The following is a 17,171-nucleotide window of genomic DNA, read 5'->3' on the forward strand; positions in this document are numbered from 1 at the left end:
GTGTGATTTTGTAGTCATAGACTCACGCATTTGTACTAATGTAAAAAAGGACATTTTATATTTGAGAAACTAATTGTTTAGCACATTAAACATCTAAAAACACTCAGCATAAACACTTTACATCTAATTAGTATACAATAAATTTAAATAAAGAAATATGATCTTATAGTCATAAATGCTTAGTATGTATTATACAATATACAGTCTAAATATTCTTACATTATTTCATTCAGTGTTTCAGCATAAAGACTATTACTTTTAAGCATTTTCTAGAACATTGAAAACATTCTGGCATCGTGAAACATTTAGATGCAATGAAATGAAACGTACTTCATAATGACTTACTCATGTAAATGTCTCCTCCTGCTGGATTTGCGTCTCATTGCGTTTTTCTTCTGATCAAGGTAAACATCAGTCTTAATCCTCACAGCGCGCCTTCTTCCAGAAACGAACAGTAAGCCAGATGAACTTGATGAAACTCACTGCTTTGTTGCGGTGAGGTGTCGTAATATTGAAATCATGACCCCCCCCCCCCCACTGAACGTCTGAGTTATAGTATATACAGTATACACCTTGTTTTCTTTATTTTGCAAAATCACAATGTTTTTTTGTTTTTGTGAGTATATACAAATAAAAGTAGACAGATTTTACAGATTTGATTGATGTACTGCTTTTATCTGTATGATCAGACATGACAGAGTAATTGAAGTTCCTTTTGGGAAACTGCCACAACCCAGGGGGTTAGATTGTCATTAATATAAAACATTATCGTACTCAGTAGGGATGCAACAGTTCATCTTACTCACGGTTCGGTTACATTAACAATCCGTCAGACTGCGCCGTCTAGAATTTCATGTCAGAACTAGGTATTTACAAATTACAAGCAGTGTGAAATCCAGTTAATCTGGTTAATTAGTTAATTTACAAGTAGACAAAAAGAACAGAGTAGAAACGACATTATTGTTGTTGTTTTCATTAATATTATTATTTTTTACAGATCAACCTTAAAAGGGTCATATGATGTGGTTTCTTGTTTTCCTTTGTCTTTGGAGTGTCACAAGCTGTTTGTGCATTAATAAGATCTGTAAAGTTGCAAAGCTTAAAGTCTTAAAACCAAAGAGATATTTATTATAAATTTTAAAATAGCTAATTCAAACACGCCCCACTTAAAACGTCATGGGGAGAGTAGATTAGCGTAACACCGCCCATATGTATATGGAAAGAAAGAAAGCTTAACTTTTACCATTTTAGTAATGTTGCAGCTGCCATATTGTGGAGACATTGCAAAAGCGAAAGTACTTAGTTTGCAGTCCATCATCACACATCACTCAAATACATAATTAGTAACAGTGACAGGTTTTATTTACCCAACTCTATGTCCAGGGTTTCATAATACTGACAACAAAGACATAACATTTTATAAATAAACCTTCTCACTTATGCAATATTATGGCATTTTAATTTTACAGCAATGAAGTCCTCAAGACGTTTAGATCAAATCTGATGAAGAAGTTTGAGCGTCTGTATGAGGGAACAGCGACGCAGGGAAACCCAACACTCCTGAAAGAGATCTACACAGAGCTCTACTTCACCAAGAGTGAGAGTGGAGAGATCAGTAATGAGCATGAGGTCAGACAGATTGAGACACAATCCAGGAGAACAGCAACAGAGGACACAGCCATCAAATGCAGTGACATCTTTAGACCTTTACCTGGACAAGACAAAGCCATCAGAACTGTGCTGACAAAGGGAGTCGCTGGCATTGGAAAAACAGTCTCTGTGCAGAAGTTCATCCTGGACTGGGCTGAAGGGAAAGAGAATCAGGACGTCCAGCTCATATTTCCACTTCCTTTCAGAGAAATCAATCTGATGAAGAACAAAACACTCAGTCTTTCAGATCTTCTTCATGTCTTTTTCCCTGAAACAAAAGAAGTGGAAATATTCAGTGATAAATATAAGGTGTTGTTCATCTTTGATGGTCTGGATGAGTGTCATCTGTCTCTGGACTTTCAGAGTAAAGTGAAACGGTGTAATATATCTGAATCAGCCTCAGTGGACGTGCTGCTGATGAACCTCATTGAGGGGAATCTGCTTCCCTCTGCTCTCATCTGGATCACCTCCAGACCAGCAGCAGCTGATCTCATCCCCTCTGAGTGTGTCTATCGAGTGACAGAGGTACGAGGATTCAATGAGCCACAGAAGGAGGAATACTTAAGGAAGAGAATCAGTGATCAGAGTCTGGCCGACAGGATCATCTCACACCTGAAGTCATCGAGGAGCCTCTACATCATGTGCCACATCCCAGTGTTCTGCTGGATCTCAGCCGCTGTTCTAGAGAAGATGTTGAGTCCAACAGAGAGTGGAGAGATTCCCAAGACTCTCATTCAAATGTACACACACTTCCTGATCCTTCAGACCAACATCAAACATGAGAAGGACTATGAGAAGGTGACAGATGAAGACATGATCCTCAAACTGGGGAAAGTGGCTTTTCAGCAGCTTGTGAAAGGCAACCTGATCTTCTATGAGGAAGACCTGAGAGAGTGTGGCATTGATGTGACAGAAGCATCAGTGTACTCAGGATTGTGCACTCAGATCTTCAGAGAGGAGTTGGGCTTGTATCAGGGGAAAGTCTTCTGCTTTGTTCATCTGAGCATTCAGGAACATCTAGCGGCTCTGTATGCGCACCTCTCCTTTATAAACTACAACAGAAATGTGTTTGACCAGAGTTTACGTTCTGAAGTTAAGGATTGGTTTCAACTCAATTCATCAGAACATGTTTCATTATCTGAGCTTCATCAGAGAGCTGTGGATGAGGCTCTACAGAGTAAAAATGGACATCTGGACCTTTTCCTGTGGTTCCTTCTGGGTTTGTCAGTGGAGTCTCATCAGATTCTCCTACAACAAATAATGGCACTGAAAAGAAGCAGCTCTGACAGCAATGAGAAAACAGCAAAGTACATCAAGAAGAAGATCAGGACCATTGACTCTCCAGAGAAATCCATCAATCTGTTTCACTGTCTGAAAGAACTGGGTGATCATTCACTAGTGGAGGAAATACAACAGTATCTGAAATCTGGAACAATAAAGAGAACCAAACTCTCTTCATCTCAGTGGTCTGCTTTAGTTTTTGTGTTGTTGACATCAGAGGAAATGCTGGATGAGTTTGATATTAATACATATTTTGGAGAAAACAGTGAATCTGAAAAACTGAATTTTTTAAAGAAGTTGCTGCCTGTGATTAAAGAATCCAGATCAGTTCAGTAAGTATCACTGAGAACAAACACTTCACTGTTAAAACATTAAGAAATCAAAGTTAAAAGCTCAAATATCAGCGCTACACATGTTGTTTAGTGGTCAGTATTTTTCAAATCAAAAAAGTGAAACCAATACATTTAAATAAAAGAGAAGCACATATGAATACATTATTCAGTTTTTTTTTTAAACATTTAAAATATTTTTTGCTAAAAAAGGAGTTCAAATATTTATATTTTTTTATCACTGACATTTTCCAAGTATTATTATTTTTCTCTCTTAAATGAGAAATGTTTTGTGCTCTGATATTTTATATCTTAGTCCAAAGATACATCAGACATGGTGATTTGGGCTTTCTCTTTAATAATGGATTGGATAGAATCTGAGAGAGTTTGTCATTGTTCTCTACAGGTTGAATTATTGTGGCGTCACAGATGAAGGTTGTGCTGCTCTGGCTTCAGCTCTGAGATCAAACCCCTCACAGCTGAGAGAACTGAGTCTAAATGGAAATAAAATAGGAAATTCTGGAGTCACGCTGCTCTCTGCTGTACTAGAGGATCCTCACTGTAAACTAGACATACTGAGGTAAGATCATATATAACATTCATACATTAAACAAAACGTTAAGTATATTTGAAGTATTCAACCTCTTTCTGCTGCTGTGAGTTCATTGGACTGAGCTTTAAATGAAGGGATATAGGGCTGTATAATAGAGCTGCATAATTAATCGGAATCAAACTGGAATTGCAATTTGGCTTTTTTTTTTCATGTGCAGCTTGTTAGTGGAGCACGGTTCTGTGATCAGTAGTAGAAATACTGCTCCATCCGAAGGCCTGAGGGCACTCTCACGCTGAAGCTCCAAATATGCCCAACAGAAAATAGATAATGCACATTGTTCCTGGAAACCCCTATCGCTGTAGCAGATCAAACAGTAAATGTAACTAAATTCAACACATGAAAATATCATTGATTCAATGTGACTTAACACTTGACTATGACAATAAATGTTTTTCAAAAAAAGGTCTTCAAACCTTCTCATGTATTTTCTTTATAATAAAGTATACATATAATGCAATGCTAATCAACATGGCCTTTATCGTTGTGTAGAATACTATGAAATATGTTACATGCCTCATTCTGTGTAAGAAGCCAGATCATCTCACAGACAGATTTTGTTTCAAACACTCGACTGACGTTATGAAGTGAGTTTGGAGTAAATCATGGCATTAAATGTTGTCTTTTGGACAAGAGGTTCATACAGCTTCTCATGTTTGGAAAGATGTTTGACCCGTGCTGCTTTTTCAAATGCATGTTACAAGCAACTCAATCCTTTACTACTCAAGCTTTTACTACTGATCACAGAGCCACTGATTACTTCACTGACAGGCTGCACATAACTGCTTTTGTGATTTCATAATCATACTAAACCAGATGATTTACACTGGCTGGACAAAACCAGCATGGTGTGGTTTAATTCCAGGCTGCAACTCTGGTCAGATTGTGCAGAGGACTTGTCTGGTCCCCATGGACTTGTGCCGATGGCCATCTAGTTGAGAAGGTGTCACGGTCTGGCTCCGCAGAACACTAGAAAAAGACCCAAATGCAGAATGAGCGGAAATTGAACATTTATTGAGTGAACGGGAGTGCAAACAGGGAGGTGATGATCGTGGAAGTTCTTGACTGTGAGGCAGGACAGACGACAGGGGAGACAGGAGACAGCAGAGATGGACCCAGGCAAGGCAGGGCAGCAGGGTCAGGGAGATGGAGCATTAACGATAGGGCCTGGTCCAGAGCTACAACCACCAGTCCAGTAAGCCAGGTCCAGAGAGCAGCCGCCAGGGGGGACAGACAAGACACTGAACAGGACAAACACAAAGATACAGAACAAGACAACAAGAACACACAGGGAAAAAAAACAATAAAAAACTAAAACTGTAATAACAGGGGAAAAGAAAAGAAACAAAGAAAATAAAACCAAAAAGCTAGAAACAAAACCCAAAAAACTAGACTGGAAAAAGTCAAAAACAAAAAAACAAAGTACTAAACTAAAAGCTAGAATAAGCTAGAACAAAATAAAGGCGGTCACAAGACAGGGTCAAAAAAAAATAACAAACAAAAGAAAAATCCAAAATGCTACAAAAGAACTAAATGAGAAACTAGACTGACAAGGAGTAAAGAGATGATACTATTAATACAACTAGGTGAAGACTTATAAAGATGCTAGAACACGGAAAGCAAACGCAACGAACCAGCAGTGAGAACAGAGAAGACAGCACAATATAAAGGAACAGGACACATGAGGATCAGGTGCAGACAATCAAGACTAATGAGGACCAGACAAGAAAAACAGGTGAAGATACTCAGGTAATGAGGGCTAAACAAGGGGGCGTGGTGACAGAAAACGAGGAGGCAGGACAAGGGGAGCACATGGCCAACATAAACAAAGACACAGCCATGTGCTCAGGCACAAGACAAACATAGAGACATTAAACAATGACAACACAGACAGGGCTGTCAGGGCAGAACCCTGACAGTACCCTCCCCCGAACGGACACCTCCAGGCGTCCAGGAAGGGCAAGTGCCAAGGGGGTACCAACAGGGAGGGTGGGTGGGGTGCTAGGTTGGGGAACCCAAGGTAGCCAGGGAATACTGAGGGAGGGAAAGGGGTGGGAAGGAAAAGTCCAGGGAAGTGGCTTTGGACCGAGCAAGGGGGAGGCCACTTTGGAGGCCCACCAGGCTTGGGCGGCACTGGGGGAGGGATGGTGGGCCCAGGAACCCCACCAGAAGCCCCTCTTGGTCCATGGGGGCATCTAGTTTGGGGAAACTTAGGACTGGGCTTGAGGTCTTGGGCTACCTTGGGCATGCCCATCAGGGCAACAGGATCAGGTCTGAAGGCTGCATCAGGGACGCCCTCCTGGGCTACGGGAACTGGCTTGAGGGCTGACTCTGGGAACTCCTGCTTGACGACCATCCTGGCCGGGGACTCGGGATCGGCGGCCTCCTGGGCCGGGGACTCGGGATCGGCGGCCTCCTTGGCCGGGGACTCGGGATCGGCGGCCTCCTTGGCCGGGGACTCGGGATCGGCGGCCTCCTTGGCCGGGGACTCGGGATCGGCGGCCTCCTTGGCCGGGGACTCGGGATCGGCGGCCTCCTTGGCCGGGGACTCGGGATCGGCGGCCTCCTTGGCCGGGGACTCGGGATCGGCGGCCTCCTTGGCCGGGGACTCGGGATCGGCGGCCTCCTTGGCCGGGGACTCGGGATCGGCGGCCTCCTTGGCCGGGGACTCGGGATCGACGGCCATCTTGGACAGAGAGTCAGGGTCGGCGGCCATCTTGGCCGGGAAGTCAGAGTCGGCTGCCATCTTGGCCAGAGAGTCAGGGTCGGCGGCCTCCTTGGCCGGGGACTCAGGATCGGCGGCCTCCTTGGCCGGGGATCTTGACTTGGTGGCCTCCCTGGCCGGGAACACAGGAATGGCGGCCTTCATGGCCGGGGACTCAGGGTTGGCAGCCATCTTGTCCAGGGATTCAGGATAGACGGCCTCCTTGGCCGGAAACTCAGGAATAGCGGCCATCTTGGCCGGGGCGTCAGAGTTGGCGGCCATCTTGGCCGGGGATTCGGGGTCAACGGCCATCTTGGCCGGGGAGTCAGAGTTGGCTGCCATCTTGGCCAGAGAGTCAGGGTTGGCGGCCTCCTTGGCCGGGGACTCAGGATCGGCGGCCTCCTTGGCCGGGGATCTTGACTTGGTGGCCTCCCTGGCCGGGAACACAGGAATGGCGGCCTTCATGGCCGGGGACTCAGAGTTGGCAGCCATCTTGTCCAGGGATTCAGGATAGACGGCCTCCTTGGCCGGAAACTCAGGAATAGCGGCCATCTTGGCCGGGGCGTCAGAGTTGGCGGCCATCTTGGCCGGGGATTCGGGGTCAACGGCCATCTTGGCCGGAAACTCAGGAAGCTCGGGCGAGACGTGACTTGACTCGGGCGAGACAGCTGTGACTTGACTTGAATTCAAGGGATCAGCTGTAACCTGGCTGGACATTGAAAAAACAGCTGTGACAGGACTAGAGCTTACTAGAACCTCTGCAACTTGACTGGACTCAGGAGGTGCAGCGGTGTCTTGGCCTGGCTCAAGAATGACCGCAGACGACTTGACCGGCCCTTGGATGTCTGGAGTGGATTTAGGTGGATCAGGATTAATTACAATGGGCTCGGCGGGCTCCAGTGTGATTTGAGCGGGTTCGGAGGATTCTGAGGGTAGGACAAAGTTCTGGATTGCTCTCTTCCTCTTGGGTTTGCACTTCTTCTTAGGGGTCGACACTGGAGCGGACTCAGGGGCTGGAGCCGACACTGGAGCGGACTCAGGGGCTGGAGCCGACACTGGGGCTGGAGCAGACACTGGGGCGGACTCAGGGGCTGGAGCAGACACTGGAGCGGACTCAGGGGCTGGAGCAGACACTGGAGCGGACTCAGGGGCTGGAGCAGACACTGGAGTGGACTCAGGGGCTGGAGCAGGGACTGGAGCGGACTCAGGGGCTGGAGCAGGAACTGGCACCCTGGCAGACGCAGCAGCTCGAGCCGCCCTCTTCCTACGATCCCTCCGTATTCTTGTGGGAGTCAGAAGATGATGGTGGACTTGACTTGGAGGGGAAAGAAGGGTAGGCTGGTCACTGCCGACATCCTCCGGGGGGTTCAGGATTTGCCAGTCCTTGCGATGGTGCAAATAACTAGAGAAGCCCCAAAAGTCCAGAATACGTAGTTGCTCCATCTCCCATCGTGGCAAGGGGTCATCCAAGGTGAGGTTGAAAGCCTCTTTAAGGGCCGTGTCGTCATAATCCAGACCCCTTGCCATGGTCCAGAAGAACTGGGAATAGGACCGAGGTTCTCTGCCCTGCTGGCGAAGGGACGCCACTGCCTGCTGGAGCGCCAGATACTCCTCGATGGTAGCGGGTGGAACAAACTTGATGCTCATTCTGCTGGGTCCTCGGTTGGCTGGTTCGTTCTGTCACGGTCTGGCTCCGCAGAACACTAGAAAAAGACCCAAATGCAGAATGAGCGGAAATTGAACATTTATTGAGTGAACGGGAGTGCAAACAGGGAGGTGATGATCGTGGAAGTTCTTGACTGTGAGGCAGGACAGACGACAGGGGAGACAGGAGACAGCAGAGATGGACCCAGGCAAGGCAGGGCAGCAGGGTCAGGGAGATGGAGCATTAACGATAGGGCCTGGTCCAGAGCTACAACCACCAGTCCAGTAAGCCAGGTCCAGAGAGCAGCCGCCAGGGGGGACAGACAAGACACTGAACAGGACAAACACAAAGATACAGAACAAGACAACAAGAACACACAGGGAAAAAAAACAATAAAAAACTAAAACTGTAATAACAGGGGAAAAGAAAAGAAACAAAGAAAATAAAACCAAAAAGCTAGAAACAAAACCCAAAAAACTAGACTGGAAAAAGTCAAAAACAAAAAAACAAAGTACTAAACTAAAAGCTAGAATAAGCTAGAACAAAATAAAGGCGGTCACAAGACAGGGTCAAAAAAAATAACAAACAAAAGAAAAATCCAAAATGCTACAAAAGAACTAAATGAGAAACTAGACTGACAAGGAGTAAAGAGATGATACTATTAATACAACTAGGTGAAGACTTATAAAGATGCTAGAACACGGAAAGCAAACGCAACGAACCAGCAGTGAGAACAGAGAAGACAGCACAATATAAAGGAACAGGACACATGAGGATCAGGTGCAGACAATCAAGACTAATGAGGACCAGACAAGAAAAACAGGTGAAGATACTCAGGTAATGAGGGCTAAACAAGGGGGCGTGGTGACAGAAAACGAGGAGGCAAGACAAGGGGAGCACATGGCCAACATAAACAAAGACACAGCCATGTGCTCAGGCACAAGACAAACATAGAGACATTAAACAATGACAACACAGACAGGGCTGTCAGGGCAGAACCCTGACAGAAGGTCTTTGCATGGAATCTGTCTCTAGGGCTCATCTAGTTGATGTGGTCTCCGCTGACATTCAGGGCTGTAGAGGTCATCTGTAGGTGCCGATCCAAAACCTGGGCTGGATACGGACTAGATCCGGGGGACTGCAGTTACTGTCTGCTTTGGAAACGGAGTGAACCTGGATGGCAACAGCAACCTTGAAAAAAGAATGAAACTTACTAATATTAGCATAGATGCCATTCGTCTCATGATATAATGAGTACATCAGTGTTATGGGAAGTGTTCATGGTTCTGGTTGATCTAATTAATGTGTTTTGTGTAAGCCAGGTTAAAGACACCAGTCTTTAATCTAGATTTAAACTGAGTGTGACTGCCTCTCAAACAATGCTAGGTAGGTTGTTTCTGAGTTTGGGCTTTAAATAGGAAAAGGATCTGGAACCCACGGTTGATTTTGATAGGTATTATCAAATGGCCAGAGTTTTGAGATCACAGTGAAGAGTGTGTCATTGTTCTCTACAGGTTGAGTTATTGTGGAATCACAGATGAAGGTTGTGCTGCTCTGGCTTCAGCTCTGAAATCAAACCCCTCACACCTGAGAGAACTGAACCTGACTGAGAATAAACTAGGGGATTCAGTGACTCTTCTCTCTGATGTACTACAAAATCCTCACTGTAAACTGGAGAAACTGGGGTAAGATCCTATATGACACAATGTAAAGTATATGTGAAGTGAAAAACAAATCAAAATTCTGAAAACAAAACATATCAAAAAAACAAAACAGGCCAGACCAAACATATTTTTTTGCAAAGGGAATACTTAGCTCTGATTGAATGAGATACAGAGGTACACAAAGTGACCAGTTTTGTTTCTTGTACATGTGTGGACTTCTGTGTTCACGTTAAACTATTTTTTTAATAACATAACATTAAAATAGTTTGTATATTTACACTACGAGGCGGTCATGGCCTGATAATTAGAGAGCCAGACTCTAACCCAAAGGGATAGAGTCTCAGGTCCGGCAGGGATTGTCGTAGGGGGCGTGAATGACCAGCACTCTCTGCACCCTCAACACCATGACTGAGGCGAGACCCTTGAGCAGGGCACCGAACCCCCAACTGCTGCTGCCCACTGCTCCGGCTGTGAGTTCACTACTGTGTGTGCACTTAGATGGATTCCAAGTATGGATCAACATACTTGGCTACACGTCACGTCCTTTCCTTCCTTTCCTTTCCTACAGTGAGTGAAAATATTATTGGATCCCCTGCTGATTTTGTACATTTGCCCACTGACAAAGAAATGATGAGTCTATAATTTTAATGGTAGGTTTATTTTACAGTCAGAGACAGAATAACATCAAAATAATCTAGAAAATGCATTTTAAAAAAGTTATAAATTAATTTGCATTTTAATGAGTGAAATAAGTATTTTCTTTTATACAGGTAACAAGCTGAGATTAGGAGCTACAAGAAACGTCTGACCTCGATTGACCTTCGATTGCCAAAAACGGTTTTGCCACTAAGTACTAAGTCATGTTTTGAAATGCGAATAAATGTAGAACTTTTTTTCTGGATTTTTTTTGTTGTTATTCTGTCACTCACTGTTCAAATAAACCTACTATGAAAATTATAGACTGATCTTTTTTTTTTGTCAGTGGACAAAATCGGCAGGGGATCAATAATTGTATACCCTCACTGTAAGTGCAAATAGTGCATCAAGTGCTAATGGTCCATGGCATGTGCTAGACTGCTGCCAGAAAAAAAAAATTACAAAATAAACCATAGATAAGTGGGAGAGTAAGGACAATGAGCTTTTGATGCAAACAAGTAAAATTCCACCTCTCTTCTGCCCTTTCTCCATTGCACTTGCTCAGAGAACAGTTTATTGCAGCAAGAAATTGGGATAATATTTAAAGCATAGAAATGAAATGGATTAAAAAGGAATCAGGCTATAATTACAATAACAGGCCTACAAAATGGAAAATGGATGTGTGGTCCTTGCGTTGATCAGATGGACTGGGACATCAGCAACATTAGGTGTGGGCAAAAATATAGATTCTCCGATGCATCGCGATTTTCTCTTCAGTGATTGTGAATTGATTCTGAAATGTTCAGATTGTTTTTTCCTACACGTGTGTGCACTAGTGGCAGTCGCAGCAGGCTTCAGTGCACAGAATATGCACAGAATTATTTTAGTGTTTTACTTTGGATGTGCTCTCATTTATGCCATTTATGCATACATTAATTTGTCCATTAACAGCTGAGTTTGTGTAAGTTGCACTACACATAGCTGTTGAAGAGAATACTTATTCTTCCAAGTATGATATGGGTGTGTTTGCATTAGACCTCTTGTTGTCTTAGCATCTTTATCTGATGATGTTGGACAATTTGCTTATGTTAGTCCACCAAGATTCAATCAGTTCAATTTGATCTAAACGCAAAACAAATGTAGTACTCTGTTCTGGTCACAGAAGGGCCTTGCCATAAACAGGCTGTGAAATATTCTGTTACCACAGAGGATAAACCTACACACACACACACACACATGTTGGGTTTACATGTTTTATGGGGACATTCCATAGGCGTAATGGTTTTTATACTGTACAAACCGTACTTTCTATCGCCCTACACCTACCCTACACCTAAACCTAGCCCTCACAGGAGATTGTGCACACTTTTACTTCATCAAAAAAACTAATTGTGCATGATTTATAAGCCTGTTTCCTCATGGGGACCTAAGAAATGTCCCCACAAGGTCAAAATCTACTGGTATTCCTATCCTTGGTCCCCACAACGTGATGAATACCAGGTACACACACACACACACACACACACAGATTACTACTCCATACATATTGGCACAGATCATAATAACGGTATAAATCTCAGCTACGTAGTGAATAGTGTTATTAATAAAACCGCATTTTTGTGCTCTGATATTGTAGATCTCAGTCCAACTTGTGATTTGTGCTTTAGGCTTGCACTTTCTGTTTAATAATGGGTTTACTGCTAAACTGGTGTAATCTGACACTCTGAAGAGTGTGTCATTGCTCTCTATAGGTTGTATAAATGTGGCATCACAGATGAAGGATGTGCTGCTCTGGCTTCAGCTCTGAGATCAAACCCCTCACACCTGAGACAACTGAATCTGTCTGGGAATCAACTAGGAAATTTGGGTGTGAAGCATCTCTGTGCTGGACTGGAGGATCCTCACTGTAAACTGGAGAAACTGTGGTAAGATCATCTCTCTGATAGTCACATGTCTTTGTCTTTAGTAGGACATGTCCTTGAATGTAAATTCAAGACTTACATTAGATTGTAAAATACATGTTTAGTAAACACACTAAATCTCAGTACAAACGACTCTGATGACTGAAGATGACTGATCATCTAAAAATGAAGTGTTACTTGTTGGGTTCTGGCCCAAGACCTGCGTACAGTACATCATCTCACATTTCATGATAGGAGTGTTCAACTTGAAGCGACGTGGCTTAGACCGATTGGTGTATAACGTAAAAGTACAATATCAAGTGATATTGAAATAGAAGGAAGCAGTTACGGCATGAATGAATCAAGAACAATATAAATGTCTAAAATGCATGCACGCAGTTTAGTTGAATGGTAAAGTGCATTTAAACTAAATGTATGAAGAAAACTTTGTATGAAGCTGAAATAACCTCAACATTAACAACAACACTGAAAAAAGAGCATGCATTTTTAAATGTATCTGACTGACAGATCAACCATGATTGTTAAAAAAATTAAATTTTTGATTCCTCTTATCGATTTCTTTGTGTGCATTTTAATATGACTAAACCACTCAAGCACAAGAAGACACACACACACAGAAAGCTGCCTCTCTTACTGTATAGTGTGTGATCCTGAACTGTGTCTTTTTGCATTTGAAAGGACAAATACACACACAAATATGTCAAAAATATTTAGGAGCACCATGTGCGACTGACCCGATCAGCATATTTGTGTTTGCGCTGAGGGGAGCTTCTAAGGTTTCTGCGTGTTTTTGCAGCATTGAGTAATGTATCACCGACATATCTTACGAATCCTTTCATAAACAAAGTGTAGAGAGAGTGTAAATAAGAGACTGATTGTGCAGTATAGACAGCGTCGTTGATTATAATAGAGCTTTGTGATATCGCAAACTAAGCTTTTAATAATTTTTAAGGGAGTTTGTAAATGAGATATTGATTTAATATGGCAATTAAATAAACAAAAAGATATTATTAAGTGACGTACATTGTCTGACTATAACACTAGTGTCTGATTTTGCTCTATTTTGTCGTCAAAAGTAGTCTGAAACAAGTCACAACTGAGCCGCTGCGCATCTCCGTTCAAACACAGCGTGTTTCGTTTATGAATGAATGTGCATTTTTAAAGGAATCTAGTTAAAAGGTGATTAAATTTCCCATTCATAAAGACTCACTTGCTTTATTCCTGAATGAACCATCCGTTCAAATGAATCAAATTAATGATGTGATTCAGTAATTAAATCAGTGTCTTGCGGCCACCTGCTGGCAGTTATTTATTATTAGTTATTTATGAGGATCAGGTGATCATGATTAGAACTCTGGTGATGATGATTGTGTAGGCGGGGCTTCTGGTGCAATGACAGGTGAAGGGACTGTTGTGAATGCCTGACAGTAATGGGAAGGCAAATTTTTTATCAGATTTTTTTGATTACTGTTTAGATTGCACTCCTTAAAGGTTGTATCAGCGATTCTAGGCTGAAACATAAAGTGTCAAATTCAGCTGACCTTTCTTCACGATCCGCTCACTGCCTGCTCCATAAATTGGCTGTAAAAAAAAACAGTCTCTGTGGTCAGCCTAGGGTCCGAGATATGCCAAAAAAAACAATCGGTTCTACCAACGATTCCACAGCAAAACAAACAGTGTTCCAACCAATCACCGTCAGAGGGTTGATGTTGTGGTCTTTCCTACTGGTGCAGGGATGTGAGGGAGGCAGAGCGAAAGTCCACAAAACCAACCCCCTGACGGTGATTGGTTGGAACACTGTTTGTTTTTCTGTGGAATCGTTGGTAGCACCGATTGTTTTTTGGCATATCTCGGACCCTAGGCTGACCACAGAGACGTGTTTTTTTTTTACAGACAATTTATGGGGCAGGCAGTGTGTGGATCGTGAAGAAAGGTCAGCTGAATTTGACACTTTATGTTTCAGACTTGAAATCGCTGATACAACCTTTACATTTTTTGATTGTGCTCCTATTTTTTTTAATTTAGGAGCACAAGTGCTCCTCACAAGAAAAGTAAGCATAGAGCCCTGACCTTAATGTAGTGTATTGGACGAGAAAAGGGACCATTGCAAAATTATTTGAACTTTGAACAAATTGCATAATTTTTGTCTACAGGTTGAGTGATTGTGGCATCACAGAGGAAGGTTGTGCTGCTCTGGCTTCAGCTCTGAGATCAAATCCCTTACACCTGAGAGATCTGAGTCTGACTGGGAATAAAATACAAGATTCAGGCTTGATGTTCATCTGTTCTGCATTGGAGGATCGTCACTGTAAACTGGAGAATCTGGTGTAAGATCTTATACATCTCTCAGACATGAAAAACAATGTAAAGTATGTTTGAAGTGTTTAGCCTCTTTCCGCGGCTGTGAGTTCAGCTGATTGAGCTGTAAATGATTGAACATGAGCTGCAGTCACATGATACTACAGGAGTCACATGGAAATTGAAACACTTTCACACACAATCAACACTTCTTGACTTTAATCAGACTCGAGCTCAAAGAAGAACATGCAATTCATTCTTAATGGTCATTCATCACATTCATTCTTTTGCAGTGACTCTTTTCAAAATATTGTTTTAATTGTGTAAAGCGTCTCTAGTTATTCAATGTAATCATGGTTCCCTGAGAGAAGGTAATGAGACATTGCATACTAGTTTCTTTGGGGAAAACTCCTTTTCTCCAAAATGATGCCTGATTAAATGGTGATATTGCATCTGTAATAACCAATGGTGTTTGAGTACTCAAGAGGAGGATGGGACCTCCTGTTATATAGTTTGACACAGTGCGCCATTAACCTCCGAATCTTTGAACTCCTCATGAACTCTGATGAGTGTTTTTAATGTCTTGTTTCCTCTCAAGGAACCATGGTTACTTTGAGTAACACAAAAGTCAAACTTATGGACTAGTCACTTTGGGGAACGTACTGTATAAAATCACTGCATTTTAAAACTAGTTTATTTGCCAGCCCCATACAGATCTGACATGGGGAAATGGCACACATGCCATAGCAGGTGAATATATGCTTCCCCTAGGTCAGGAAGAAGACCAAGTTGAAACACTCAAATAACTAGATTGCGGAGCGCCAAGCATTTTGGTAAAAAGGAGTTTCCCCAAAGTGACAAGTGCAAAATGTTTATAAAATGACTCGAAAGGGAATCACACAAATCACTGCTGCATACATATGAGTACAGATCCAAAACAAATAATTAAAAAACCCCGGAAAACTCAGCTATGTAGTGAATAGTGCCATTTATTTAAACAATAGTCAAACATTTTGTAAAATAAAAATACACAATTAAGACAATTAAGTGGTATTATTTATATTTCTTGAATGAGACTTTGAATGTTTGATGATCATATTTTGTTCTGTGTTATTATTTTGTGCTTTAAGTTTATACTTTCTCTTTAATAATGGATTATTTGATAAACTGATCTAATTTGATCTGAGAGAGTGAAGAGTGTGTCATTGTTTTCTACAGGTTGAATTATTGTGGCATCACAGATGAAGGTTGTGCTGCTCTGGCTTCAGCTCTGAGATCAAACCCCTCACACCTGAGAGATCTGAACCTGACAGAGAATGAACTAGGAGATTCTGGAGTCATGCTGCTGTCTTCTGTACTGGAGGATCCTCACTGTAAACTGGAGATACTGGGGTAAGATTGTCTTTCTGATAGTCACATGTCCTCAGTAAGACGTGTCCTTTAATGTCATTTTAAGACTAAAATCAGCATGTAAAGTAAAAGTTCAGTAAACACACAATCTCAGCACGAATGACTAAAGATGAAGTTCATTTCATTCATCTTTATCACATCACAAGACCTGCTTCTGTTTTTGACCCACAAAACATTTACTGAAACTTGATTCTGCCAGTTTGATTAATATTGAACTTTCAGATAAATATGAATGTGTAAAATATTGAGTCAAAGCCTCTGTGACGTACTGCAGTGGATGGATATCCCAGAGCTTTGGAGTTCAAAATACAAGAGTCTGAATGTGTTTAATTTTAAACGCATTACTACAGTCATCAATACATGAAGGAAGGTTATGTTTTCTTTTACTGTTCCTCACATTCGGGTTTTGAGAAACAACTAAAAACACAGTACTTATACTGCTATGTTCTTTTTTTGCCATTCAGGCCATAAATATGCAATTTAAATGAATGCAATAGCAGTAGACATTGCGAACGACACATCCTCAGTATTTGATATTCTTTATTTTGCTGTGCTGATCTCCATCGAGCTGCGTTCTGTAATGTTACTATGATGACAAAGAGTTTAAAAGTTTTTTTAAACATTTTTTAGACTGGTCTGGTCTGCCTCATTAGTCTAATAACAGCGCTCACCAATGTTAAAATGATTGAGATGGATCAACAGCATTCAGGGCAATGGAGACACAACAGAATCATAGTCAGATAAATGATATGTAATGGAGAACACATGGCTCCTGTAAAGCAGGTTACCTCCTGTTTTATTAGAATTATTAGTAACCTCCTGTTTATTAGAGGAGCAAGTGACTGTTTCTCCAGACAGATGCGTCCTTATATCACTATGAAACAATATCTCACATTCAGCTCTGTGTGTCTGTTCAGTCCTGAAGCACATGACAGTTTCAAACAGCACCATTGAGCGTCAACATGCAGAAATCTCATTCTATCAGCAGCAGTATGTGGCAATGCTTGTCATTATATCTCCTT

The 17,171-nt window shown here is 42.2% G+C and overlaps 1 protein-coding gene across 2 annotated transcripts in view; it reads left to right on the forward strand.

Moving 5' to 3' along the window:
* Window positions 1-17,171, forward strand: part of LOC141287837 (NACHT, LRR and PYD domains-containing protein 12-like) — a 51,367-nt gene that overhangs the window by 11,229 nt on the left and 22,967 nt on the right. For both annotated transcript variants that reach the window (XM_073819932.1, XM_073819931.1), the window contains exons 3-8: window positions 1,470-3,263; window positions 3,667-3,840; window positions 9,734-9,904; window positions 12,271-12,444; window positions 14,595-14,768; window positions 15,958-16,131. In XM_073819932.1, coding sequence (XP_073676033.1) covers window positions 1,470-3,263; window positions 3,667-3,840; window positions 9,734-9,904; window positions 12,271-12,444; window positions 14,595-14,768; window positions 15,958-16,131 — 2,661 coding nt within the window. The remainder of the gene's footprint in view (window positions 1-1,469; window positions 3,264-3,666; window positions 3,841-9,733; window positions 9,905-12,270; window positions 12,445-14,594; window positions 14,769-15,957; window positions 16,132-17,171) is intronic.

The sequence above is a fragment of the Garra rufa genome, chromosome 16 (genome assembly GCF_049309525.1).
Source record: "Garra rufa chromosome 16, GarRuf1.0, whole genome shotgun sequence".
Classification (NCBI taxonomy): Eukaryota; Metazoa; Chordata; class Actinopteri; order Cypriniformes; family Cyprinidae; genus Garra; species Garra rufa.